The 26,655-nt window shown below is 47.9% G+C and overlaps 1 protein-coding gene and 2 non-coding genes across 5 annotated transcripts in view; all 3 read right to left on the reverse strand.

Moving 5' to 3' along the window:
* Window positions 1-26,655, reverse strand: part of LOC138962177 (RING finger protein 17-like) — a 72,054-nt gene that overhangs the window by 19,605 nt on the left and 25,794 nt on the right. For 2 of the 3 annotated variants that reach the window (XM_070333902.1, XM_070333901.1), the window contains exons 15-22: window positions 26,075-26,170; window positions 25,652-25,813; window positions 24,598-24,754; window positions 23,797-23,881; window positions 23,196-23,267; window positions 22,604-22,757; window positions 22,278-22,402; window positions 11,996-12,104 (exon numbers count right to left, since the gene is read on the reverse strand). In XM_070333902.1, the coding sequence (XP_070190003.1) occupies window positions 11,996-12,104; window positions 22,278-22,402; window positions 22,604-22,757; window positions 23,196-23,267; window positions 23,797-23,881; window positions 24,598-24,754; window positions 25,652-25,813; window positions 26,075-26,170 (960 nt within the window). The remainder of the gene's footprint in view (window positions 1-11,995; window positions 12,105-22,277; window positions 22,403-22,603; window positions 22,758-23,195; window positions 23,268-23,796; window positions 23,882-24,597; window positions 24,755-25,651; window positions 25,814-26,074; window positions 26,171-26,655) is intronic. The other variant, XM_070333903.1, reaches the window with a different exon arrangement.
* Window positions 858-1,050, reverse strand: LOC138963353 (U2 spliceosomal RNA). Its single transcript, XR_011454815.1, has one exon. It is a non-coding gene; the product is annotated as a U2 spliceosomal RNA (small nuclear RNA).
* LOC138963354 (U2 spliceosomal RNA) lies at window positions 8,754-8,946 on the reverse strand. Its single transcript, XR_011454816.1, has one exon. It is a non-coding gene; the product is annotated as a U2 spliceosomal RNA (small nuclear RNA).

Here is a 26,655-nt window from a genome sequence, read left to right on the forward strand (position 1 = left end):
GGAGAGGCCGGATTGGCCGTGACGTGTTTAAACTTTTTACAAAAACAAACAAAAAACTACCAGTGTGTATCAGTTTAAACTATGTATTTACAAACAAAAACAACACTATCAGTGTGAAGACATTTGTTATGCGTAAAATTACAGGCTACTGTTTAGAAGGCGTGTCAAGATTTGCCCAAGTATTTCCTTTTGATATTGTTCTATCAATTTCCCCAAACCAAATAAAACCAAGTATCCAATGCATCTTTTTTCCACCCATTCGCACAAAACTTCTTTTTTCTGTTTAATATTTGTCAAAAATAGTCATTCAGACTGTGTTACTCTCTAAACAGTTGCGGCAGGCAGCTGCTAACTATCTAATGACTGTAGACCCTGCTTGCAAGCACTGTTCTTTGTCTTCACTTTGAATAGCTTCTTCTGCCACAAATTCGTTAACTCGCCAGTCAAATTTTCTGCTCAACAAATTTTCCCACCCTTTCAAATTTCTTAAAATGTCCACCTGGAAAATGACCTATCAAAATTTGTCAAAGCAGAAAACAACCCATCAATTTTTCCAAACTTTCCCCATCTTTCCCAGACTGTTAGAACCCTGCTCAACTACAAAGAAACATGGATTTTTCCGAAGCTGGAATATGACATTAATTTTCCAAGTTTTCTTAAACTTTCCAAGACTTCAGGAATCCTGCCCACTGAAAAATAATCCCTGTTCTTTCAAATAAAAACAAATAAAAAAATTTCCCACACTTGAAATTGCAAAACTGGTAATTTCTACACATTTCAGCCTTTTATGAGTTTACCATACACAGATCTGAGGAGAGAAGAGAGTTCATGATTTTAGTTAGATTATTCTCCCCAGAGGGGAGTGGGCCGATCCTGGAGGTACTGCAATACCAGGCCAACCCGTGGCGAAGGTGGAGCAAGCCCCTGACACTTCGCCGAGGTTCAAAAATCAGTTTAATATCGAAGCCTCCATATAGGAGGCGTATCAGATATTAAGCTGATAAGAACAGATACTACACTTTGATCTTAGCCAAAAGGCCGAGAAGCGATAAAGTCAACGATTTCAGGAACAATGCCCGACCGAAGAATAATGTTTGAATTCCACTGGTGGTCAAATTTGCATACTGCATGCACGAAAGCAGTCTCAAATACAAAGTTGCCTCACAAATAAAAATTCAATTTTCTAAAAATATTGTTAGAACCTACTTGGTCCACAATCTTGTCTCTTCAAAATAGCCCAAATTAGGGTGAAACATGTCATATATTGGATTTTTAGCTTCCAAGCAAGCCAAGACCACTAATGCCAAAAATAGCTTTCAACAAGCAAAAAGGAGGCTGACCCACTTCTTCCTGTGTGAGGGGCAGTAACTCTCAGCAACTTCTCCTTGCCTGAGGGAAGGCAAATAACTCAGCCCAGCCTAACATGCTGTGAGAAGCTAATAGCCTGCAGCTGAGAGGGAGAGATTACCATGGGGTAAGGGGAAGGGTGAAAGAAAGGAGAGAAAGGGGTCATGGTTCAGTGACTTATGGGCCATTGCATTCACGGACTGATACTGTTCTACCCATGTTCCTAAACCAAATTAAACTGACCAATGCATCTTTTTTCCCTCCCATTTGCACAAGCTTCTTTTTCTGTTTATCACAAGTCTAAAACAGTAATCCAGACTGTGTGTGTTACCTCTCTCAACACTAGCAGCAGACAGCTGCAGTAAAGGCACTGTCATCACTTTGAACTGCTTCTTCTACCACTGTTTCCTTGACTCAAGTCACATTTTCTGATCAACAAATTTTCCAAACCTTTCAAACTTCCAAAATGTTCAACCTGGAAAACGACCCATCAAATTTTCCCAATCCAGAAAACGACCATCAATTTTCCTCATTTTTCCCAGATTGTGAGAACCCTACTCACCTACACAGAAACAAGGGTATTTAGGAGTCCTATCGACTAACTTTACAAGACATAACCCCCACATCTCAGACATTATATTCCTGACGGAAAAAAAAAAACCTTTGTAAATTCTTTCTTTCTTTATTTGGTGTTTAACGTCGTTTTCAACCACGAAGGGTTATATCGCGACGGGGAAAGGGGGAAGATGGGATAGAGCCACTTGTCAATTGTTTCTTGTTCACAAAAGCACTAATCAAAAATTTGCTCCAGGGGCTTGCAACATAGTACAATATATTACCTTACTGGGAGAATGCAAGTTTCCAGTACAAAGGACTTAACATTTCTTACATACTGCTTGACTAAAATCTGTACAAAAATTGACTATATTCTATACAAGAAACATTTAACAAGGGTTATAAAAGAGAAACAGAATCCGTCAGTCGCCTCTTACGACATGCTGGGGAGCATCGGGTAAATTCTTCCCCTTAACCCGCGGGGTGTACCTTTGTAAATCTATAACAAAAATAAATGTTTAAAATTCAACACTGATAATTACTATACTGATTAGATTTGAATAATTATGCTTACTGATAACAAAAACCTGTGAATCCACAATGATAAGAAATATTAATCGAAAATTTCAAAACTAAATTTTCATTTAATTAATATACTTACTCAACTCACATAAATGGCATTAACTTCAGTTCATTGCTAAGATATTGAAGTAGTACTCGACCCTGGTAAGGGGGGAAGTAACTCCCTAAGAAAAACAATCCGTAGTCAAGGACGGGAGTCACCTCCCCTACCGGTAACCCGCACATGCGCGGTCCTGCTACCGGCCGTCATTCCCCCACGGAAACACACACCTGTAACACATATAATGTTAGCGGGGATGGATGGGAGGGTATAAACGATGTGAGTTGAGTAAGTATATTAATTAAATGAAAATTTAGTTTTGAAATTTTCGATTCAATCACATATTCTTACCTCAACTCACATAAATGGCAGATTGCACATAAAGGCGGTGGGATACTCACATTAAACTCTTGGAAGTATCTGGCCTGCGGCAACCATGGCTGGGAGGCAGTTGGTACCGTCCGGGTGAGTGCTGGCAATGTCCCGGAGGTAGTAGCTGAGGAAGACATCCTGAGACGTCCAGTATGCAGCTTTGAGGACGTCTGACATCCTCCCAGACTTGAGGACAGCTAAGGAAGTTGCCCACGCTCGAGCCTCGTGCGTCCGAGGTGATCGAAGAGGAAGGACTGACTGCCCCCCCCCTTGTGTCTGCCACCACTGATAGGCATGCCTTATAAGTGTGGAAGACCATCTGGTAAGCGTGGTTTTTGCAATGTCTTTATTTCGGGCTGTATTAATCGAAATAAACAACAACTTCTGAGCTGATGCTCGAATCGGAGCGGTACGCAACAAGTAAGCCTTAAGCGCGCGTACCGGACAGTTAGAAAGATCCGGATCGCCGGGGGCTAAAATGTCCCGGAGAGGCCGAATGGAAATGATCGGTGAAAGTTGGTCAGGTTTTTGATTTTTGGCGAGAAAATCGGGACGGAAACGCAGTGAAACCGAGCCGTCTCCTTCGAAAGTGATATCACGGTCTAGACCTGAGAGGCCGTGGATCTCGCTGCCCCTCCGCGCGGAAGCGAGCAGTATGAGCATGAGAGTTTTGCGCGTAAGGTCAGAAAGACTAGCGTCTTGTAAAGGTTCAAAAGCACTAGAACGGAGAAATTCGAGTACTAGCAGAACGTCCCAAGCCGGAACAGAAGTTCTCCCCGTTGCAGAACTGAGGGCCGCGCCCTTTAGCACACTCGCGATGACTCCCCCAAGGGAGATGGAGCGACCAAGTTGCTTCAGAGTAACTGAGATGGCTGAGCGGCGAACGCGCAAAGTGGACGCGGCGCGTCCCTGAGCGGAGAGCCATGCCAAGTGGTTTGCGACCTGCATTGATCGCGGGGCAACCGGGACAACATTGTTGGCCGCACACCATCGAGTCCAAGCCAGCCAGTGCGACGAATAAACAGAGGAGGTGGAACGCCTGTGAGCCTTCTGGACTAAGTCCAAAGTAAGATCTGAGGCGCCTGAGCGCTTCAGTGATCGCCGAACAGTCGCCAGGCGTGAAGATCCAGGAACTCGGGGCGATCGTGAAGAATGCCCGTCCTGGGCTGTAGAAGCTCCCCTCGCCGAAGGCTGAGCGGAATTGGCGGGCCGCTGGCGAGCCGCAGGAGGTCCGGGAACCAATGCTGACTGGGCCAGCGCGGTGCCACGAGAAGAAGACGAGGCCGCTCTAAGTCGGCTTTTCGCAGGACCCTTCCGATGAGTGGAGTGGGAGGGAAGGCGTAAGCCACTAGCCCTGTCCAGCTTATCGTCATCGCGTCGATCTTCCACGCTTCCGGGTCCGGAAACGGGGAAACAAAGATCGGAAGGCGACGCGAAAACCTCGTGGCGAAGAGGTCGACCATCGGTCGCTCTACCTGCGCCCAAAGGCGGAGGAGCGCCTGATGTGTGATGGTCCACTCTGTGTGGAGGATCTGAGAGGACCGGCTGAAGGCATCGGCCAGGACGTTCAGGCAGCCGGGCAGGTAGCGAGCCGAGACCAGAATCTGATGGCGAGCGCACCAAGAAAGGATCTCGCATGCTCGGCTGCACAACAGTTGAGATCGGGAACCGCCTTGTTTGTTGAGGTAGGCGGCGACTGTCGTGTTGTCGGTATGAATCAACACATGGGTGCCCTGGAGGGCGGAGAGAAAATGCTGAAGCCCCAGAAAGACCGCCTCGAGCTCGAGGCGATTGATGTGCCAAAGCCGCTGCTCTTGTGACCACCGACCGGACGTCGTGTGTGTGTCTACGTGAGCCCCCCAACCCTTCTGAGACGCGTCCGAAAAGAGATGCGTGGAGGGAGGAGGAAGCGCTATGGGCACTCCCTGCAGAAGCCAAGGGGTGTTCATCCACTGAAGCGTGGTCTGCTGAAACCAGACCCCGAGAGGAACTAAAACGTCCCAGCCTTGTGAAGTCGGATTCCAGACTGAACTGAGAGCCGCCTGAAACGGGCGCTTGTGGGATCTGCCTAGCGGAATAAGGGACGACATGGACTCCATCTGGCCCTGTACAGACGCAAGCGTCCGGGCTGGAGCTGACTGAAGCCCTAAAAGGGAAGACAGGAGAGCTTGCAGTTTGTCCACCCGGCGTTGAGTGGGACGGACTGTCCACTCCCGTGAATCGAAAACCATGCCAAGGTAAGTAAAGGTCTGCGACGGAGTCAACTCGGACTTGGTGTGGTTGACTTGGAAGCCGAGATCCTGAGCCTGGGCAAGGACAAACTGGGTATGCTGAAGGCAGAGCGCTTCCCGCTGATGAAGGATCAGCCAGTCGTCCAAGTATGCCCTGAGCCGAACCCCGTGCTGCCGAACAAGGGCACAAAGCTGGCGCACCACCATGGTGAACACCCAGGGAGCAAGTGACAGCCCGAAGGGTAGGGCCCGAAACTGGAAGATTCGGTCCCCCCACAGAAAACGCAACCACTTCCGGTCCGCCTCGTGCATGAGGATGTGGAAGTAGGCGTCCGTCAGGTCGACGGACGTCACCCAGTCGCCCGGGCGAAGCGCCTCCCTGACGGTCGCCGGCGTTTCCATGGTGAACCGAATTTTGCGCAAAAAGCGGTTCAGTGGAGAGAGGTCCAAGACTGGCCGCCACCCCCCGGAAGCCTTGGGGACAACGAAGATTCTTCCGTAAAAACCCAAGGAGGAGTGGTCGAGAACCTCCTCTATAGCCTGCTTCTGCAGCAAGAGAAGGATTTCTGCCTGAATTGCCCCCCGAGCGTCGGGGCTGGCCGGAAACCGGAAGTTGGCCGGCGCTCTGGACAAAGGGGCCTTGCCTTCCTGCCAAGGAAGGCGGAACCCCGATCGAATCACCCCCATGATCCATAGGCTGCTTGTCCGAGACAGCCAAGCTGGAAGGGCCCGGGAGAGGCCGCCTGCTACCAAAAGGGTAGAGGCTGGGGGGGTGACTGGATCGGGGGGGTCTCATTGGGGGTTGGGCTTGCGCCCAGACCCCCGCTTCCCGAAGGAAGGTTTACGCTGGTAAGGGCGGGAACGTGAACCACCCCTACCTGCCTGAGACGACTTCTGCCCCGAGGGCTTGCCCGCAGCTGGTGCAGAACTCCGTGGTTTGTTACCGTGCTGCTTAAGAGCGAGTTCCGTCAGTTGCACCACATGATGGTCACGAGCCTCCTCCGTTTGCTGCCGGAGGGCATCCAAAGAGCGTGATCCCAGCCACGCACCCTCTGAGAAGGGAGAGACTCTCAAAGAGTCTATGGTGGCCTTATCCGTCAGGCGTGAGCCGTTAAGAAAAGCCTCGCGCCTCCAAAACACAACCTGAGAGTAGAGCCGAGCAGCAAGAGTCATCTGACTGTCAGTGACCTTCGCGAGGGCCGCCAAGAGCATGGCAGCATCAGCCTCAATGGCATCGTCACGGAACCTAAAAGGTTCGATGGACGAAGCGATGGCTCTCGTGAGAGACCGGATGAGCGTTTCCGCTAAGGAGGTCAGTTCGAGGGAAGAACGCCCGCTCTCCTCCAGCCCGAGTAGACTCTGTTCCGTACACACGGCAGTCCTATCTCGGCTATAACCGTCCTGCCGTAAGCGAGCCAGTTCCGGAGTCACCGGAAGTGGAGCTGTGGGCAGCGAAAACGAGGAGAGAAGAGAATGTGGCCTGCTAGGCAGCCGCGATCTTCTTGAATTAGCTGGGAGGCCGCCGCCTGCCTGAGCCGAGGCTAACCAAGGCTGAGCAGACGGGGGGGCTTCTCCATGAGCAGCCAAGAGAGGGTAGGGTGTGTTAGCGTCCGCCAACACCTGAGCCATCACAAAAGGGACGGAAGGAGATTCAATGAACCGGAACTTCGCCCTCGTGTCCCCCGCGCCCGCAAAATCTGCCAAAGCAGAAGGAGGGGGTGCGACCACAGTAGAATCGGCGGAGACACCCTCAGGGAAGTACCGTGAGGTTATCTCCGCAGCCAACTCCAGAGTAGGGCCCAATTTATTGGGAATCCGTAAGGGGGTAACAGATTCAGAGCAATCTTCATCCCCTTCCTGTTCCTCTCCAAAACCTTCCTGATCTCCATCAGAAGGAGGGTCCGGCAAACCGGAAACCCACCCGTCCACGGAAGCGGAAGTGGCTAAAGTCGGTTGAACAATAGACGGAAGCGCCGCAAACTGTCCACCAACAGCACCGCCGACAACCGGAACCGCCGCGGCGGAACCGGAAGTCGGGGCCGGAAGTCGATGCGTAACCAGGGACGGGATAGCAGGGACACTGCCACCGGAACCACTAGCCCGCTGTCCTCCACCGGAAGTGCCTGCCACAGCACAACCGGAAGTCGAGGACGACAATCCGCGGGCAGGCCCGACCGGAAGCCCCGAGGGGCAACCAGAGGAGCCTACCCCCTGCGAACTCCAACCAGGAACGGCGGCAGCCGAACCAAGAGCTACAGGTCGATGACCGCCGACAGAATCTTGTAGGCCAGAGCTGGGCAAACAAGACGCTGCTGCCTGCCCCCCAGAGGCCGGGACAGCCGAAACTGATCCCAGGGGGGCAGGCTGGCGCGCTACGCCGCTCCCTAGCGCACCCGCCACGTGATGGACGGTGTACTGCCGGGGAGGAGCCGTCTGCGAACCCGGTGACGCAAGAGCGTAACCCGGGCCCGCAGGCAAGTGTGAGCCCCCAAAAAGATGGGGACTCCCACAAACGCCGCCCAACGCCGAAGCGCTGGAACCGGGCGGCGCTAAGGCCGCGAACCCCCCTGAAAAGGCAGGGGAATCCGCAACCGAACCAGAAAAATCCGGCCCGAGATCAGCCGACGTGATCGTCGCGGACGGCCGCAGCCTAGAAAGAGAAGCCACCCCCCCCACGCCAGGCGGGAGGGGAGCGACAGGCCTTTCCGCCGAATGTAAGGCAACTAGGTCATGTTTCAGAGTTGCAAACATAGCCAGAATTTCTTCCCGCGACACGGACTCGCTAGACCGTGGCGTCTGCGAGCGCGAGAGAGGAGGAGTAGAACGTTCCCGCGTAGGGAAAACCGGTGACGGTGACGTAGAGTCGAGCGACACCCGTTCTGTCTTCTTAGTCGCCGGGTCAGTAACCAGAATTAAAGAAGTAGGCTGTGAAGAAGACACAGAGGCACGCGTCTTTGATTTAGACTTAGACTTGTCTTTATCCTTCTCTTTTCCCGGTGAAGAGAGTAGGGAAACAAGTTTGCCCTTGCTTTTTGAGTTTTTGTCCGCCATTTGCAATATCGAACACGCGCACGTGGAGATGAATTACAACAGCGAAAATACTCAAACGAACGAAAATACTCGAACGAACGCGAAGAGATAGTGAAACGATCTTACCTAAAGATAGCAACGCAAAGACCAGGGTCAAATGGCCTTCCACAAAAAGGCCAAGGCAAAAATATGCCGGAGTACAACAACACGTCTGTGCAGTAGTGTTGAAGTGGGTGGAATGACGGCCGGTAGCAGGACCGCGCATGTGCGGGTTACCGGTAGGGGAGGTGACTCCCGTCCTTGACTACGGATTGTTTTTCTTAGGGAGTTACTTCCCCCCTTACCAGGGTCGAGTACTACTTCAATATCTTAGCAATGAACTGAAGTTAATGCCATTTATGTGAGTTGAGTAAGAATATGTGATTGAATCCTTACTTTAAAAATGGTAATTTCTCTAATGCTCCAACTGTAAAATGTACACTTTAAAACGAGCGGGTGAACACATATGAATTTTGTTTGATTATTTAAAAGTTTACCATGCACAGTTCTGAGGAGAGAAGAGAGTTCATGATTTTAGTTAGATTATTCTCCCCAGAGGGGAGTGGGCCGATCCTGGAGGTACTGCAATACCAGGCCAACCCGTGGCGAAGGTGGAGCAAGCCCCTGACACTTCGCCGAGGTTCAAAAATCAGTTTAATATCGAAGCCTCCATATAGGAGGCGTATCAGATATTAAGCTGATAAGAACAGATACTACACTTTGATCTTAGCCAAAAGGCCGAGAAGCGATAAAGTCAACGATTTCAGGAACAATGCCCGACCGAAGAATAATGTTTGAATTCCACTGGTGGTCAAATTTGCATACTGCATGCACGAAAGCAGTCTCAAATACAAAGTTGCCTCACAAATAAAAATTCAATTTTCTAAAAATATTGTTAGAACCTACTTGGTCCACAATCTTGTCTCTTCAAAATAGCCCAAATTAGGGTGAAACATGTCATATATTGGATTTTTAGCTTCCAAGCAAGCCAAGACCACTAATGCCAAAAATAGCTTTCAACAAGCGAAAAGGAGGCTGACCCACTTCTTCCTGTGTGAGGGGCAGTAACTCTCAGCAACTTCTCCTCGACAGAGGGAAGGCAAACAGCCTAACATGCTGTGAGAAGCTGAGAGGGAGAGATTACCATCTGGTGAGGGGAAGGGTGAAAGAAAGGGGAGAAAGGGGTCATGGTCCAGTGACTAATGGGCAGTTACATTCACTGACAAATGGGCTAGCTTTTGCAAAGCCCCAGGGATAAGTTAAGTGGCACAAAGGGCTGAAATCCTGCCTGCCCCACTATAGAACTGAGAACATTGCTTGTGTCACAGAGTGTTGCAGTTGTATGGGTTTGTCGGTGTACCTCCATATTAGCTGGTTGTTCTACTTTATACATTAATTTTCTTATCCTCTTTCAATTCTGCTGCCTCTTTTCTATAATCAGTTCTCTTTGTATTGTTCATTAAGTTGTGACTTTACTTGTACCTCACTCTGAGTCCATACCTATATAAAGGCTACACTTTTTTTTGTCTTTGCTCCTTAATGTTATCTTTTGCTTCTCTTTTTCATTTCTCCTAACTTTAATGTTGTCTTCTTTTCAAAATAGGGATTTCTTCAACCTATTAGTTTATCTATGTGTTGATCACTGTATATCAAAACTAATTTGAGTGTCCTTCTTCCCCCCTTCATTCCCTTTTCCACTTCTCAGGGGTGGGACTCTCTTGTGATGTAAAAAGAGGAAATCCCTTTTCTCTAGGGGGGTTTCGGGGGCATGCTCCCCCAAAATTTGTTTAAATGGTACATTAAAATCTGTGCAATCTGGTGCATTCTGAGACTAAAATTCAACTCGTTTGGATCAGGTAAAAAAGACATTCTCCTCACTCCCCCCCCCCCCCCCCCCCCAAAAAACAAACAAAAAAAACCACACACCCAACCAAACAAAAAACACACTTTCACACAACAATGGTAACATTGTAATGGTAGATACTTACTCCAATACTGGCAATAGCATGATCCAAGTGCAGGGATGTTGCCACAAATTAATACCTACAGGACAAATGTCCTGAGCTCTTCGGCATCAATAGGACATTTGACTGCTTTCAGTCATTTTAATAGGACATTATAATGTTGTGCAAAACACAAAATCATGTGCACACACACATATCAGAATATGCACCAACATTGTGAGCGTATATTGTTTTATTACTTTTGTTTCAAACAGGACACACACATAAAAGAAACAAACTAAAAGCAACAAAAAACGTCAGCACTCTTACTTTGATTGGCACCCAAACTGCATTATTTCCTGACAGAGCTTTTTCTTGACAGATTCGACATTTTGTCAGGGTCAGCCATAAATAGTTAACCTTATCTAAAGACCGTTTGTGTGAATTTCCTGCTGTACCGACACCATCTACAAGTGACGAAACTTTACTTTCCGTGATTGTGGAGGTTTCAGTGGCGACACTCATTTTTCAGAATGATGCTACTAGTTGAGCAACACACGATGCCGTTGAAACGCCAAACATGTTCAGCTTTTGCTGTTCTTTGGCAGGCTTTAGTTTTTTTCGGTGGCATAATTCAATGACATGCGCTTTATCTCTAACCGAAAGCAAATTAAAGCAGACGCGAGACTTAGTCAGTTGGAGTTGTCTCCCGTACTCCTTATTTTAGTGTGCTGTAGACGGGTGTACGCAAACGGCTCATACCGCAAACGGTTCGGAAAATGCAAGATCTGCACAACTTTAGTGCACCTGTACGCGAGAGCACTCGGTCGCTTTTTGAAGATTTCTATCATGAAAGGAAAAATTATCAAATAACGCACTGTCCGAAGGAATGGAGTTCTTATCGGACAATGACCGCGCCCAGTGGAAAACGAAAGGACATCTGACCGCCATGTGGCATCGGACATTTGAGCCTTTTAATTGGTCTATGTCCGATGTCCGACGCCTAACGACATCCCTGCAAGTGACGCCCCAATGCATTGAAGCTCAAAATGACTATTAGTTATCAGGAGTTTTCAGTCAGCACAATTTAACTCTCATGCCTCCAGTGTTCTGTTCCATCTTCACTTCTCTCCATATCATTCAGTCACGTCAACAAGTTATAGATACTGTGATGAAATGGGACGCGGAAAAATAGATTACTCCAGCGGAATACGTAAGTTGTGTCCACGGAAAACCGTGGATTGTCCCACTCCTGACTTCTCTTATTTCTGGTTCTGGTACATAATCTAGCAGCACCACCCCCCCCCCCTTCCCCTCCCCCTATCCCTTTCCTTTGTAAGCTTCCATTTTCTGTTAAAGCATGCGTGTGTGTGTGTGTGTCTGCGTGTGTGTGTGTGTGTGTGTGTGTCTACGTGTGTGTGTGTGTGTGTGTGTGTGTGTGTGTGTGTGCATGTGTGTGTGTGTGTGCATGCATGCAAATGTGTGTGCATGAAAAAATGCACACATGCCTAACTTTTAACTTTGGGAACACTTGCTATCCATCTGTTTCAGATTCTTTCATGAACTAAGATTTTTCAGATTAGGAAATTGGAAAGGTTTTAATTTTGAAATGTTTACTCCTGTCCAGCTACTTGTTTTTACTCATTACAATGGAACTGCCTTTTTTTAGACCCCCAATCCAAGTCCCCCTCTTTTCTCCTGTTTAAATTAACCTCCATTTTTGAGACCCCCCTCCCCCCCCTTTTTTTTTTTTTTTTTTTTTTATACATATGTACCTGATTTTCTGAAACTTTTGGAGGTCCAGAGCTTCCACTGTATCCCCACCTACCCCACCCAAAAGGCATCAATGGACTCACCCTTCCTTGGACAGAAGATGGTGTAGAGGTGTCTGGTCTCTGCCGTGTACATCTCTTGCATGGAGACCAGCATGCGGTGTAGGTACTCGTTGGCGTGGTTGTTGAACACCTGAGAATGTATTGGCAACTGACTTATGACTACACATCTGTGGAACACTTTGCAGCTTTATCACCTGTCCAATCCCAAACTAACATACAATAACAAGTTTTCCCTCCAATCATTTTTTTTTTTTTTTTACCGTTGAACACTATAGCTTGCCTTCTCCTAATTCAAAATCAGAGGTTTAAATGTTTGTAACTTTCACCAATTTCTGCGAAATAGCTGAGATGCACCATGCCTCAAACGTGAGCACACACACACACACACACACACACACACACACACACACACACACACACACACACACACACACACACACACACACTGTCTTATCCAATTAAATATATCAACATTTGGAGTCAGTTGCTGTCTTGTTATGAACACCAAACAAATGCCTTATAATTTCTGGTCAGGGTCTCTTAAACTTTTGCTGGATTTTGATTTGATTTGTATCTTGTATGAACTGTCACAAATTGTACATGTGTAAATACATAATTCAAGGAATCTTAAGAATGCTTTTATTGGTGAATAAGTGTTTCATTTTTGTCATGTCAAATTTTTTATCTTTTAAGTTTTCAACAGAATCTAAAAGCAACAATAATGATCACAACAAAAATCAATAAATGATTCAAACATGAAGATCAGAACCATATTCAGCAAAATAACACCAGCTTTATGCATGGGGCATCAAACTTCAGTATTACCTCCCTTGAACCAGTTCACTGCTGTTGGTGTTTCCATGTACACTCACTACATTTTCATCTCACAGGCCTCTATTTTCTTGTGTATTTTTGTGTTAGTTTGTTTGTTTGCTAGTGTGTTCCCTTGTTGTTGTTGTTTTGTTGTTTCAAGAAGCTATCTCTTTAAAACAAATATAATTAAATTTTACAAATTTAAACAAGAAGGGCAAAGCCCATACGACTCACATGCTTGACCTTGACCTTTACATGACCTTGACCTTCAGGGTCAAGGTCAAATAACTAAACCTAGCAATGACATCATACACTAAGAACTGCTTTACACATTTTTCCTACCAAAATACATGTGACCTTGACCCAAGGTCAAGGTCATCCAAGGTCATGCAACACAAAGCTGTTAATTCAAGACATAGGAAGTACAATGGTGCTTATTGGCTCTTTCTACCATGAGATATGGTCACTTTTAGTGGTTCACTACCTTATTTTGGTCACATTTCATAAGGGTCAAAGTGACCTTGACCTTGATCATACGTGACCAAATGTGTCTCATGATGAAAGCATAACATGTGCCCCACATAATTTTTAAGTTTGAAACAGTTATCTTCCATAGTTCAGGGTCAAGGTCACTTCAAAATATGTATACAATCCAACTTTGAAGAGCTCCTGTGACCTTGACCTTGAAGCAAGGTAAACCAAACTGGTATCAAAAGATGGGGCTTACTTTGCCCTATATATCATATATAGGTGAGGTATTCAATCTCAAAACCTTCAGAGAAAATGGGAAAAATGTGAAAAATAGCTGTTTTTTAGACAACATTTATGGCCCCTGCGACCTTGACCTTGAAGCAAGGTCAAGATGCTATGTATGTTTTTTGGGGCCTTGTCATCATACACCATCTTGCCAAATTTGGTACTGATAGACTGAATAGTGTCCAAGAAATATCCAACGTTAAAGTTTTCCGGACGGCCGGACGGACGTCCGGACGGACGGACGGACGGACGGACGGACGACTCGGGTGAGTACATAGACTCACTTTTGCTTCGCATGTGAGTCAAAAAGGAAAAGAAAAATGTCAACTGTAAAATAGGGTCTTCGACTTAAGAAGATTCCAACGCCGTGTGCACTTCTGCATGCACTAACATTTAACCATCACGTCTTAAACTATGTGAGTCACAGTCAAGTTCATTTAATCAGCACCCATCATTTAACCCTGAACATCTAAATTTCAAAATGAATTTTAGCATTATAGGGAGGGTTTAGGTGGCCTCTCCTGACTCTAAATCTTAGAACAAACAAGCTTTTTAGAGATGCATAATATATAAATCTTGTAAACTTGAAGGTATTTCTAACTGACCAGCTGAAAATAAATTTTAGCAATTCAAGAGGGGCTATTTGAGCCTCTCCCGGCTTTAAAACTCAAAACAGCAACCAATTTTTTTTTTAAATGGGGTGGGGGGTTATGAATGCACAAAATCAAAAACCTCTATATTTGAAGATGTTTGGTTGTATTACTCTTGCTAGGGGGTCTACAAAAACAAGTGGTATACACATTTCAAAAAGATTTTAGAAGCATCTCCTCGCTTAAACAAAACATGAAAATTTATATTAATTTTCTTATTTATTTATACTTACCAACACAATGTTATTTTGCATATAGCCCCTTAACTACCGAAAGAAAACGAAAGTGAAACTAGAGTTATACCCCAGAGTGACCGCCCTTTGCAGGTGGCGCCAGCAGTGCTTGGCGCCAAGCACTGTCAGCTGGAATGCGGCACAGGCAACGCGGGCGCGCCACTTATCACTTCACCTATAAAACCGAATAGGCATGTGAAGAGGGGAGGAGGGAGGGAGCAATAAGAATAACATTGTGTTGGTAAGTATAAATAAATAAGAAAATTAATATAAATTTTCATGATTAATTTAGATTTACCAAGCACAATGTTATTTTGCATAGAATACCACCGAGGAGGTTGGGATCCCATGCCTTATCACTCCCAAAAGAAGGTTGTCAGAGCAGGGGGAAGGCAGAGGTGCACGCACAGTGAACACCTAAGGACCTGGCCCCTGTCTGAATGAACCAAGGATTTGAAAATATCCACATATCTATGGTAAGAGACAACACTCACCTAGAGAGAGACCAGAGATTGTGCGAGAACAGCTTTCTTGATGCCGTAGGTCTCGTCTCCCCGTCTAGCCGAGAACGTGCGGAGGTAGAAGTCTGTGAAGGTAGACACAGACCTCCAGTAGGCTGCGTGCATGACTTGAGTCAACGGCACCCCCCGAACGAAACTGAGTGAGGAACTGATGGCCCGGATCTCATGTGCACGAACCGGAGTCGTTCGTGTCAGGTTAGCGTTTTTGTAAATTTGTTTGATCAGAAAAACTAACCAGCGAGCAATCGTCTGCTTGGAGATATCTCGTTCCATGTTAGGCAGAAGGGAGATAAACAAGGCTCGTTTAGTGGCCCTATGAGAAGCAGTACGGTCAAGATAGGCCTTTATGGCCCGAACGGGACATAAAAACCTATCCGGATCATCAGGGTCAAGGTCCCGAGTGAGAGAGGGAATGACGATGGGGGCTGAAAACACATCAGCCAGTTGGTTTTTTGCTCTGAACTCAGGCAAAAAGGAAAGAGTCATGGACGAAAGGTCAGGGGCAAACTCGACATCGTGTGGGAGACCACTGATGGCGTGGATACCACTGACTCTGCGAGCAGTTGCGAGCGAAACAAGAAAAACGGTCTTGAGAGTGAGGTCCCGAAGGGAGGCAGAGCTCAGAGGTTCGAACGGAGGAGACCTCAAGGCGTTAAGCACGAGGAAAACGTCCCATTTGGGAAAGGTGACTGTTTTGCGCACAGAACGGTTCTTAATTCCGTCGATCAGATTGGTGATGAGGGAAGAATGAATGAGATGGAGAGGCCTAACCCCCGTGGCAGCCGCGATGGTACTGGTGACCGACGATTTGTACCCTAAGAGGGTACAAGCTTTGAAACCTTTCTGTAGATGAAGGGAGGAAAGGAAATTAGCCAGCTGGGTTGGAGAAGGCTGTAATGGGTCAAATTTCTTTCCGGCAGCGAAGGAAACCCAAGTGGACCAGCGTAGGGAGTAAAGGTTGTTAGTAGAGGGACGCCGAGCGTCAAGAGACAAGGAAACAGCGTGTGACGAAAGTCCTAATGTTCGCAGTTTTGACCGCACAAAAGCCAGGCGGTCAGGCGGAGGGAGTCGGGCGCGGGGTGTGGTATGCCCGATCGAGGTTGCAGGAGATTGAGCGAGTCGAGATTGAGGTCGAACGGGGGAACGTGGGAGAGCGCGACCAGTTCGGGGAACCAAGCTGCCGTGGGCCAAAAGGGCGCGACCAAAAGCAGTGTGGGTCTCTCCTGAGCGTACTTGGCTAGGACTCGGGTTACCAGAGCCGTCGGGGGATAGGCGTAGGCTTGGAGACCCGACCATGGCAGAGCGAATGCGTCCTTTCCGAAGGCCATGGGGTCGTGAAACGGACTCACGTACAGAGGGAGTCGCTTGCTGTACCGAGTGGCAAAGAGATCCACTAACGGAGTGAACCAGTGGGACCACAGAGGAAGAAGGGCCTTGTGGGAAATGGTCCACTCGGTCGGCAAGATCTGATCTCGGCGACTGAGGAGATCCGCGAGGGAGTTCAGTTTCCCCGGGATGAACTGCACTGAGAGGAGGATGTTCTGCTGGAAACACCAAAGCAAGATCTGCTCGGCCTTCAACGAGAGGGACGTTGAGTGTGTGCCCCCCTGGTTTTTCAGGTAAGCTAGGCAGACTGTGTTGTCCCCGTGAAGGAGAACAGACTTTCCCCGAAGGGTAGGAGCAAACTGAAGGAGAGAGAGGCGAACTGCCTCCATCTCGAGGAGATTGATGTGGAGTAGAGACTCCTGAGGGCTCCAGAGGCCGGAGGTCTCGAGAAGATCGAGGTGAGCGCCCCAGCCGGTCTTGGAGGCGTCCGTGAAAAGAAACACCTGAGGGGCTGGGGGCTGGATGGGTACCGGGGTCCTCAGCCACACCGGGTCTAACCACTGAGAGACAGCGGCCAGAAACCACGGGCCCAGAGTGATCACTTGCGAGTAGACAGGTGGTTTCGAGGACCGGAGAGCGACTTCTCGTTGGAGGGGACGCTTGAACACCCTCCCCAGGGGAAGGAGGGGGGAAAGAGATTCCATCGTACCCAGGAGTTGGCAAAGGTGACGAAGGGTCACGGTGCGGCGAGCACTGAGTCGCGCAATCCGTGACGTCAGGGCGTCGAGACGGGCTGAGGTGGGAGCCACCGTGTAGGCCACCGTGTCGAAAGACATGCCCAAATAGACAAAAGATTGGGACGGGTGGAGGTCGGACTTGGAGTGGTTGATCAGAAAGCCCAACTCTGAAGTCCAGTCCATGACCAGGCGCGAGTGAGTCCGACAGAGGGACTGGGTTGCCGCCAGGGTCAGCCAATCGTCCAGGTAGAGCTTCAGGCGTACTCCCTCCGCCCGGACCAAGGCAGCCAGTTCTCTGGTGACCTTGGTGAAAATGAGGGGGCGTAAAATCCCGGGCCGGGGTTGGACACCGGGAAGATGGCGCCTTTTGTCAACAGGTCCCGGACCTCTGCCTCCAGAGCACGAGCCCGAGAGGGATCGCTTGGTTCTGGGAACGCAATCGGGACGCCCGTGAGAGGAGGGGGGGAAACCAGAGGGAAGGAGTACCCCGTCCGTACCACTCTCAACACATACTGATTTCGAACGTGTTTTTCCCAAGCCGGGAGAGCACGTCGAAGAGAGCCCACGGAGGACAGGAGAGGGGCGGGGTGTTGGGAGGGCGGGCGGGGCGAGTCAAAAGGGACCCGAAGAAGGCTGCCGCTTCTGGGGGCCCTTCTGCCCTGGTTTCCGGGCCTTCTGCCGCTTCTGCCCGACGGGCTGAGGGCGGCGAAAATTCTGAGATTCCGGTTGCCGAGTGGGCCGCACCGGTTGAAAAGAAGAAGTTTGAGTGGCAGGGGGGCGGAAATCCTTGGGTGGGTTGCCCTTGTGACGCTTGGGAGGGGGGGCAGAACACGTCCGCGACCCTACCAAGAAATCTGACTGACGCCGCTTGTGCGACTGTTCAACCACGGCCTTGACAGTACCGGGATTAAACAGTGCAGACGGCGTGGTCAGGGTGTTCCGCAAAGAACGCCGTTCCTCAGGTGAGAGATAGGACGACTTAAGGTGTGCGTCCCGGAACAGCGCGAGCAGCTGTGCTCTGAGACGGAGGAGAAGTTCCGTCTGAGAGGTCATAGCGGCCCTAAGGGCAGAAAAGGCGTGTCCGGCCTGGTTACCGTCCACCTGGGCTAGGGGCGTGAAACCAGACCGGAGGTTGGAACCGGAGGCCACCGTACCCGTCGAGTTGATGGCAGCGTCTGACCAATGCCATGCATTGGAGAGACATTGAAGAGAGTCGCTGACGACCCCCTCCAAATGCGAAAAAGCCAACGGGGTCAAAGCGAAGGAGGACACTGCAGGGGCAGAGCCCCGAAAAGGTTCGTTATCGGCACCCACCGCCTTACTGGTGTGTTGAAAGGGGAGGGTGCTAGAGTCGAACGCGAACTGACCCCCGCTTTTACAAGTCATCCTAGGGAAAGAAAAAGGATCCCTAGGATTGGGGAAAGAGGGAGCAGTGTCCTGGGCCTCTGGGGGGACAGTGCTGCCAGTCTTGTCCGAATCATTAGACCGGAAAGACTGGAGCACGAGGTCCCACGCCAACCGAAGGTTAGGGTGACAGGTCAGTCGTAGGCGCGAACGCCTGTCACTCAGGGGACCCCCCTGCATGGAGTCGAAGGCCGCCCGAGCGTTAGCCTTAGAGGACTGGCCTTCGGAAAACGCCCCGTCTCCCAACTTGTCCGCCAACAGGTTGAGGAATGTGGTTGTCACCGTGGACCTGTCGGCAGACGGGTCCTCAGGGGAAATTTCCTCTGACTCAAAAAGAGCCAGCGGAGGAGAAGGAGGACCCCCAGGGTGTGGAGCCTGGGGAGCCGAGGGGTTCTCAGAGTGTGTGGTTGACGGTATAGAACCGGAACCTCCTCCCCGGACTGCACAGGAGAGAGAGTCAAGCTGACCCTGGACGGAGCGCCTCAGAGAAAAGAGTTCCTCCTTGAATGAGGACATCATTGAAAGAAGACTGTTTGAAGATGTGTCAGCAACCTTAGGAAGCTGAAGATCGGGATACAGATCGTCCTCGGACGAGATGTCGTCGAACTCCCGAAAGGCGGAAGGCAGGCCTAAATCAAAGTCCTGGGGGTGGTCGAAACCAGAGCCCGCCAGAACCGAGGAGGTCACTGCCTGTGAGGTATGTCCCCCATGAGGGGGGGCCACATCAGAACCGTCCCGGGCCGCGGGCCCGTTAGGAGGAGCGGCACGGGAGCTGTCCCAAAACGTGGCCCCGTTCAGGGCAGCGGCCCGGGCCCCGGCCCCGTCGGGGCACGGAGCCCGGGCCGGGGCCCACACCGGGCCCGGGGCCCGGGCCCCGACCAGGCCAGCGGCCCGGGCCCCGTCCAGGCCAGCGGCCCGGGCCCCGTCCAGGCCAGCGGCCCGGGCCCCGTCCAGGCCAGCGGCCCGGGCCCCGGCCCCGTCGGAGCACCGGGCCCAGGCCCCGTCAAAGCACGGGGCCCGGGCCCCGTCCAGGCCAGCGGCCCGGGCCCCGGCCAGGCCAGCGGCCCGGGCCCCGGCCCCGGCCCCGCGAGAACACGGGGCCCGGGCCGCGGACTCGCCCAGGCCTATTGACCGGGCCTTGTCCAGGCTCGTGGTCCGGTCGGCGTCCCCGTGATTGGGAGAGGAACGGTCAACCGACATGACCAGGCCATCTAAGTCCGATATCACGCAAGGGGCTGCGAGTGACTGGACAGATGAAATCCCCAGGAAACCAGCGTCCCGTAAGACTTGACAGGCCGCAGAGAGAGCTGCGGAGGACGCTGCAGGTAGCTGGGAGGCAGTGGAGGGGAGCGCTGAGACCGCCTCCAAAGCCTCCGTGACTTGACCCCGCAGTTGGTCCGGACCTTGACCCTGAAGACCGGGGGGAGGGGGGTAGTCAGTCAAAACCGGACCACCCGCCTGCCCCCCGGAACCAACTAGTAGACCAGAGGGGGTCTCACTCCGTAAAGGCGGGTGAGAGAGGGAAGGTTGAACCTCGGAGCCCCCACTCAAAGGGGAAGGGGGCTCCGGGGTCGAGCGGCCAGAAATCGGCGCACTCAACAACCTTTGTTGGAGGAGATCCAACTTTCTTTGTTTGGAACGACGCTTACGCAGAGCGTTAGGAGTAGGGGACGGGCTGGGGGCCCAACGTCCCGTGCTATCCCGGCTCTGATCAGAACCAGACATAATTATAATGTGAATGAACTAGGAAAGAAGATAAAGCTAGCAAGCAGACGATAGCTGAATCAAAAATAGAAAAAAATTTTCACTTCCCTGAACGAAGAGGACACCGGTCGCGTGTGAAGATCACAAGAAACCAACGGTATTCACACCAGAAGCGTAGGGAAAAACACCGTGACACAGACACGAGGAGGCTTAATCTTCTTTATGTATTTTCTTCCAAGAAGAATAAGCCATAGAATCACTGACGAAAAAACAACCGGTAGAGATCCAGGAAACTAGACCGTAGGCACTGACGATGTGTACACGTCGGCGAAAAGAGGTGAAGTGATAAGTGGCGCGCCCGCGTTGCCTGTGCCGCATTCCAGCTGACAGTGCTTGGCGCCAAGCACTGCTGGCGCCACCTGCAAAGGGCGGTCACTCTGGGGTATAACTCTAGTTTCACTTTCGTTTTCTTTCGGTAGTTAAGGGGCTATATGCAAAATAACATTGTGCTTGGTAAATCTAAATTAATACTAAAATTGGAAATGCACAAAATTAAAAAATCTTGTACACTTAAGATATTTGGAACTAACCAGCTGAAAATGAATTTTAGCAATTCAAGGTGCTATTTGAGCCTCTCCTGGCTTTACAACTGAAAACAGCACACCATTTTTTGTAAAACAAAAAAAATGTGTGTGTGTGGGGGGGGGGGGGGGGTATATGAATGCACAAAATCAAAAACCTCTATGCTTGAAGGTGTTTGGTTGCCCCACTCTTGCTAGGGGGTCTACAAAAACAAGTGGTATATATACATTTCAAGAAGGGTTTTAGAAGCATCTCCTCGCAAAAAACTTAAAATTAGAAATGCACAAAATTTAAAATTCTTGTAAACTTGAAGGTATTTGATTTCATCATCTAGTTTTGTCTTTGATTTAAAAAATGTTTACCGCATTAAAAAAAAATCGCCATGCTAACAAAAATGTAGGCAAACACAGGAAATAACAGTCACCTCCCTTGTATTACAAATTTTTACTTGTAGCTTTTAATTTTATCATTGCAGGTGGTATATTCTCAAATAATTGTTGAACCATAGCTTTTTTTTTTTTTTTTTTTTTCGTTCATGGGCTGAAACTCCCACGGCTTTTACGTGTATGACCGTTTTTACCCCGCCATTTAGGCAGCCATACGCCGCTTTCGGGGGAGAACCATAGCTTGAACCAAATGAGAAACAAGTTTCAAGTCAGTTTGTTTCAATTGAACACTTCAAAAGGGCTAACTGCTCAGGTTAACAAAGAAGGTTGCTAATGCCATACAGTCTTCTGATGCTGCTTTTCAATTCATTTCAGGAGTTGTATTCCAAAATGATTGTTGAATCATAGCTTCAATTAAAAGAGAAATATGTTTCAATTAAGTTTGTTTCACTTGCTAACTTTCTAAAGGACTCAATGTATCAAATACCTTCAAGTGTACACTACATTGGGTGTGCACGTTAAAGATCCCACGATTGACAAAAGGGTCTTTCCTGGCAAAATTGCTAAGGCACAGTTAATAATTGTCTACCTATACCCGTGTGACTTGGAATAATAGGCCGTGAAAGGTAAATATGCGCCGAAATGGCTGCAATCTACTGGCCGTATAAAATTTCATCTCACACGGCATCACTGCAGAGCGCCTAGAACTGTACCCACGGAATATGCGCGATATAAGACTCATTGATTGAGAAGCTAAATACCACTGGTTCATAGATCAGGAATGCAAGTGTTTTCTTCCACAACACTGAAGGTTTGTGAATCCCTGCAATAGGGGTATATAAATATGTGGGTGAGCCATGTTTTCAAATAGATAGCAACTATGCTGCCACATTCCCCAGGATGACATGACATTGCTGCCCCCTATTTGTCCCTCAAACCTTACTGAGAATGATCTGGGACATGGTGAAAGGTGGCACATCTACATCTCACACAAACCCAGCTACCAGGGATTAACAAAGAAAGGAATAAAAGTTGCCAAATTCTTCCTGGGACGGAAATCCGTCTAGGACGGAAGAAATCCCACCCCTGCATTAACCCTTTCAGTACAATACATGTTTCTCATTAACCCTTTCAGTACAATCAAAAGCTCCTCTGCAAGATTGTTCCTCATATCATCCAGTAACAACTCACAGAGACGTAGAAGAGCGAAGGGCTGTGAACACAGTTGACGGCAATCTCGCACACCGTGCCTTCCCGGACCTTGGGCATGGTGATGAAATCGCGCGTCATGCGGGAGGCTACAGGCGGGACAAAGACTGACACATGACAGGTGAGAAACACAAGTTCATTACCAGTACACCAAAAACAAGTTCATTACCAGTACACCAAAAACAAGTTCATTACCAGTAAACCAACTTATCAATTCTTTCATATTTTGAGAAATACAAGTTCATTACAATTTTGAGAGACAACCTTTTTCATTGAAAGCAGCAAGTCAGCAGAGCAAAGCAAGATACCTGTAGGACTGTTCAGGGAGCGAGTGTTAAAGATGGCCATCTCCAAGAAGACCAGACTGTCTCGCACGGACACAGGCCGATCGTCCGCACACATGGACTCGCTCACAGGTTTGCTCAGGTCCACTTCCAGCACACCCCCGACCGTGTTCACCACCTGAGGCATACCATGAGGAACAGAGGAATGTCAGGTGAACATATTAACATGGGCTATGCACATGCATGCATGTAGACAGCGCAAACACCTGTCAATGGCAGGGACAGTTCGCCTTGAAACTAAATTACATAAAGTGTGCATTTGTTATAAAAAATAATTCAGTTTTTTTAAAGGATTTTAATCACTTCAGATTTTCTTGTTCAATGTGTTGCACCAAAAAGAACATCAGGTGCACTGATACATGAACAGCTTGTCTCTCAAAACTGTCAGAAGCAAAACTTGTAAGTCACATTCTTTGGTTTGTGCAAGTCTGTCTCTGTGTGTCTGTCTGTGTGTCTGTTTCTGTGTCTGTCAGCATGTGTATCTGTGTCTGTCCATCTCTGCGCACGTGTCCAGCTAGCAGATTGCTTTGTTTGCACATGTTTACGCCAGACTTACCATCATGATCATAAAGCCAGACCTGGTCATCTGAAGCATGGTGTTGACAGCCTCAGAAGTCCAGCCTTGCTCCTGCACACACCACAAACATAAGATACAACTTTTTGTCCATTTTCATTTAACACAAACGTGGACATTTTTCTTTTGGCACCACATCACATTTCCAATAACACAAAGACACGATTAAAAAAAGCTTAATCGAACATAAATACACTGCTAAGATCAACTTATTGCTTAATCATTAAAGTAATGAGCAACATGTATCATCAGTCCATTATGTTCAAAACACCTAGCACTTGGTAAACACTACACAACTCAACACATTGCATCAGCAGAGAATATCACCATCTCAATGTCAGCTATCACCTTGCACATAGGGGTAGTTTTGAGCTCCTCCATGATACCATTCCAATTTTCCCCATCCCCAGAAATAACCCAAAACTGCTCCAACTATGCTTTTCGGTTATGGTCCAACTGTTTACAATGTATCATGTCAGTTTTTTTTACTGATACAGTGGTAGCTATGTGTGAAAAAAGCCCCAAAGTTCAACATTCACAGAGGGGATGCTAAAAAGGCAAAACTGTTCCTCTGTCAACTTACTTCATTGGCTGGGAGAATATCGTACAGCGAACACTCATATCCAAAGGGTGGTTGGTGCTCAAATTTCTTCTTCATCTTACGAAGCCTGCAAAATCAAACTCACTTTTAAAGAAACGACGAAAGTGTTCACTGTTAACAGTATTTGTCATTGTATCTTCAAAATCTCTTTTCTTCTGCTCCTTTTTCCCTCCCTCCCTGTCTCTTTACCTTATTGTTTCCACCCATTTCCTTTACGCCGTAACTGACACTATTACAGTATGACACCTGCTTTTATCCAAATGAAAACTGAATAAAGCCATAAGGCATCCAAATGATACCTAAAAGAATCCAAATGATACCTAAAAGAATCCAAATGATAGCCAAATGAACCCAAATGATGGCCAAATGAACCCAAATGATAGCCAAATGAACCCAAATGATAGCCAAATGAACCCAAATGATACTGAACCCAAATGGTACCAAACTGAATCCAAACATCAATGCAATGGGTGGCAAAGGATAGGCCAAAAAACAAACTTGAAGCAAGCATGGCAACCCAAAATATCCTCCCTCTCTTCAGAGAAAGGGGAAGACAATTACAGCATGAATGTGTGTGGTGAAAACTCTGACAAAACCTTAACGTTAAGATTTTTGTCTTCAAAGAGCCAGCTGTCTGGATGGCCCAACATTGCTCATTACTCTCCTAATTGCATAGGTGAGTCACAAACTTTAAGCCCTCCACTTCATGATCAGAACATACCAAAGAATACACTCTAAACTTTATAACATCAAAGTCTATACTCTTAACTTCCTAATGCTCACTTCTCTAATGGGACGACATCAGAATTGCCGTAGTCGATGAAGAAGACCTCGTACATTAGTTTCCCATCCTCTTCGTCTTCCTTTGGTTCTATGACTGTTGTGACTCGTACACGGTACCATGCCTTGTCCGCTGAGTATTGAGCCAACACCATGCAACCTGAACAGGAGAAGGAAGATACTGAGGTGAACCAAAACAGACAAGACTACTAAATTGTGACAGATAAAGTCCAGAGGGAAGAAAGAAGAGAGAGAGCGAGAGAGAGAGCGAGAGAGAGAGCGAGAGAGAGAGAGAGAGAGAGAGAGAGAGAGAGAGAGAGAGAGAGAGAGAGAGAGAGAGACTACTAGCATGACAAGCAAATGTAGTATGTATTAATGTTTATCTTTTGGAAATTTTGTCTGTTTTAGTTTGTCCTTTTCTGCCTGGACATGTGTGGTTGCATGCCTATGTATGTTTTTATGATTAGCAGTAGTTATTTTTGACCCTTTAAGCCAACCATACCTAACCTTAGCCAGTTTTAATAACTAACTTGTCATAAACAAGTCAAGTCAAGTCAATATTTATTTTTAAAAAAACCTAGGGTTACAGGGGTGGGAGCAAAGAATCTGAGCTATACTGAAAAAAAAATTTTTTGCTGCAAACTTATCACCAGGCTGAGCCCACTGCTGACGTTTTGCGAAGCCATTTTCTAAATGGGCGATTTAAATCGTCCACCAAGTTCATCCAGTCGTTCCTCCACTTGTTTTTATGTAAGCTCTGGTCGATCTTTCGTGTCTTCGACTCATCGGTAATTAGCTCCATCTTAATAAGTAAACCGAGCTCGCGATGTCTAGGTTTCATTCAAGACAAAAATGGCGGACGGCATGTCATTTCCGGAAGTATCTTCAGTTTTATGGATCGGAAATTGCGCGAACCGAAACACGGAAACCGATATAGACGCAATTAGGATTCAGTTTTTTTCCCTCACTTTTTTGTTGTTGAAATTTTTGCTATACGGAATTCCGTAATTATACAGAACTACTCCCACCCCTGGGGTTACATGAATAGTTGTCTCACCTGGCTCGACAAATTCAGGTATGCCCTTCTTGCCCTGTGGACCTCGACAGTGCTGGTTGATCTGACGCTGCATGGTCTCAAGTTCCCCCCGGCGACTGGCCAGCTGGACGTAGAAACGTGATGGTGTGGCAATGTGTGTCACCTGGACTTTCTCACAGTGGCCTGGGCAAAATAAAAAAGAAATAAAACGCTTTTCAATTCATAATCAATGAAAATACACGCTTATCATTATTAGATTCGCAATCCCATCCCATCATGAAAATGATAATGAGTTTTATCTGTCACTCTGGGAAACCAAACTCCTTTCATCCACGACCGAGAGATCGCCTTTTCTAGCCTACAAACTGCAAACATGTTTTGCCGTATTTGTAGTAGGGAACTTCTTACTAAATGTTAGTTCTTACTATGTTCTAGGGGACTCACCAACTATAAGGCGTTTGCTAGGTACCTCCTTCACTGGTTCCGTTTTCACCACTTCTGCCATCACATCATCTGTACTGTCTCCATCGTCTTTATCCTCTGAGACAGACAACAGAGCTTAACATGAGTACACACACATACAAAACAAAGGACAGAAATGGCTCCATCAAAAAAACAATCATCAGCCAAGAAATAAGATAGCAATGTACAGCGATCAGACGGGGTTAGAAATGAGAATTTAGAAAGCTTAGCGGGGGGAAGTGTGAGAGACTTTCTTTCTTTCTTTTTCTTTATTTGGTGTTTAACGTCGTTTTCAACCGTTCAAGGTTATATCGCGACGGAGGGAAGGGGGGTGATGGAATAGAGCCACTTGTCAATTGTTTCTTGTTCACAAAAGCACTAATCAAAAATTTGCTCCAGGGGCTTGCAACGTAGTACAATATAATTATTACCTTACTGGGAGAATGCAAGTTTCCAGTACAAAGGACTTAACATTTCTTACATACTGCTTGACTAAAATCTTTACAAACATTGACTATATTCTATACAAGAAACACTTAACAAGGGTAAAAGGAGAAACAGAA

The sequence above is a fragment of the Littorina saxatilis genome, linkage group LG3 (assembly GCF_037325665.1).
Source record: "Littorina saxatilis isolate snail1 linkage group LG3, US_GU_Lsax_2.0, whole genome shotgun sequence".
Lineage (NCBI taxonomy): Eukaryota > Metazoa > Mollusca > Gastropoda > Littorinimorpha > Littorinidae > Littorina > Littorina saxatilis.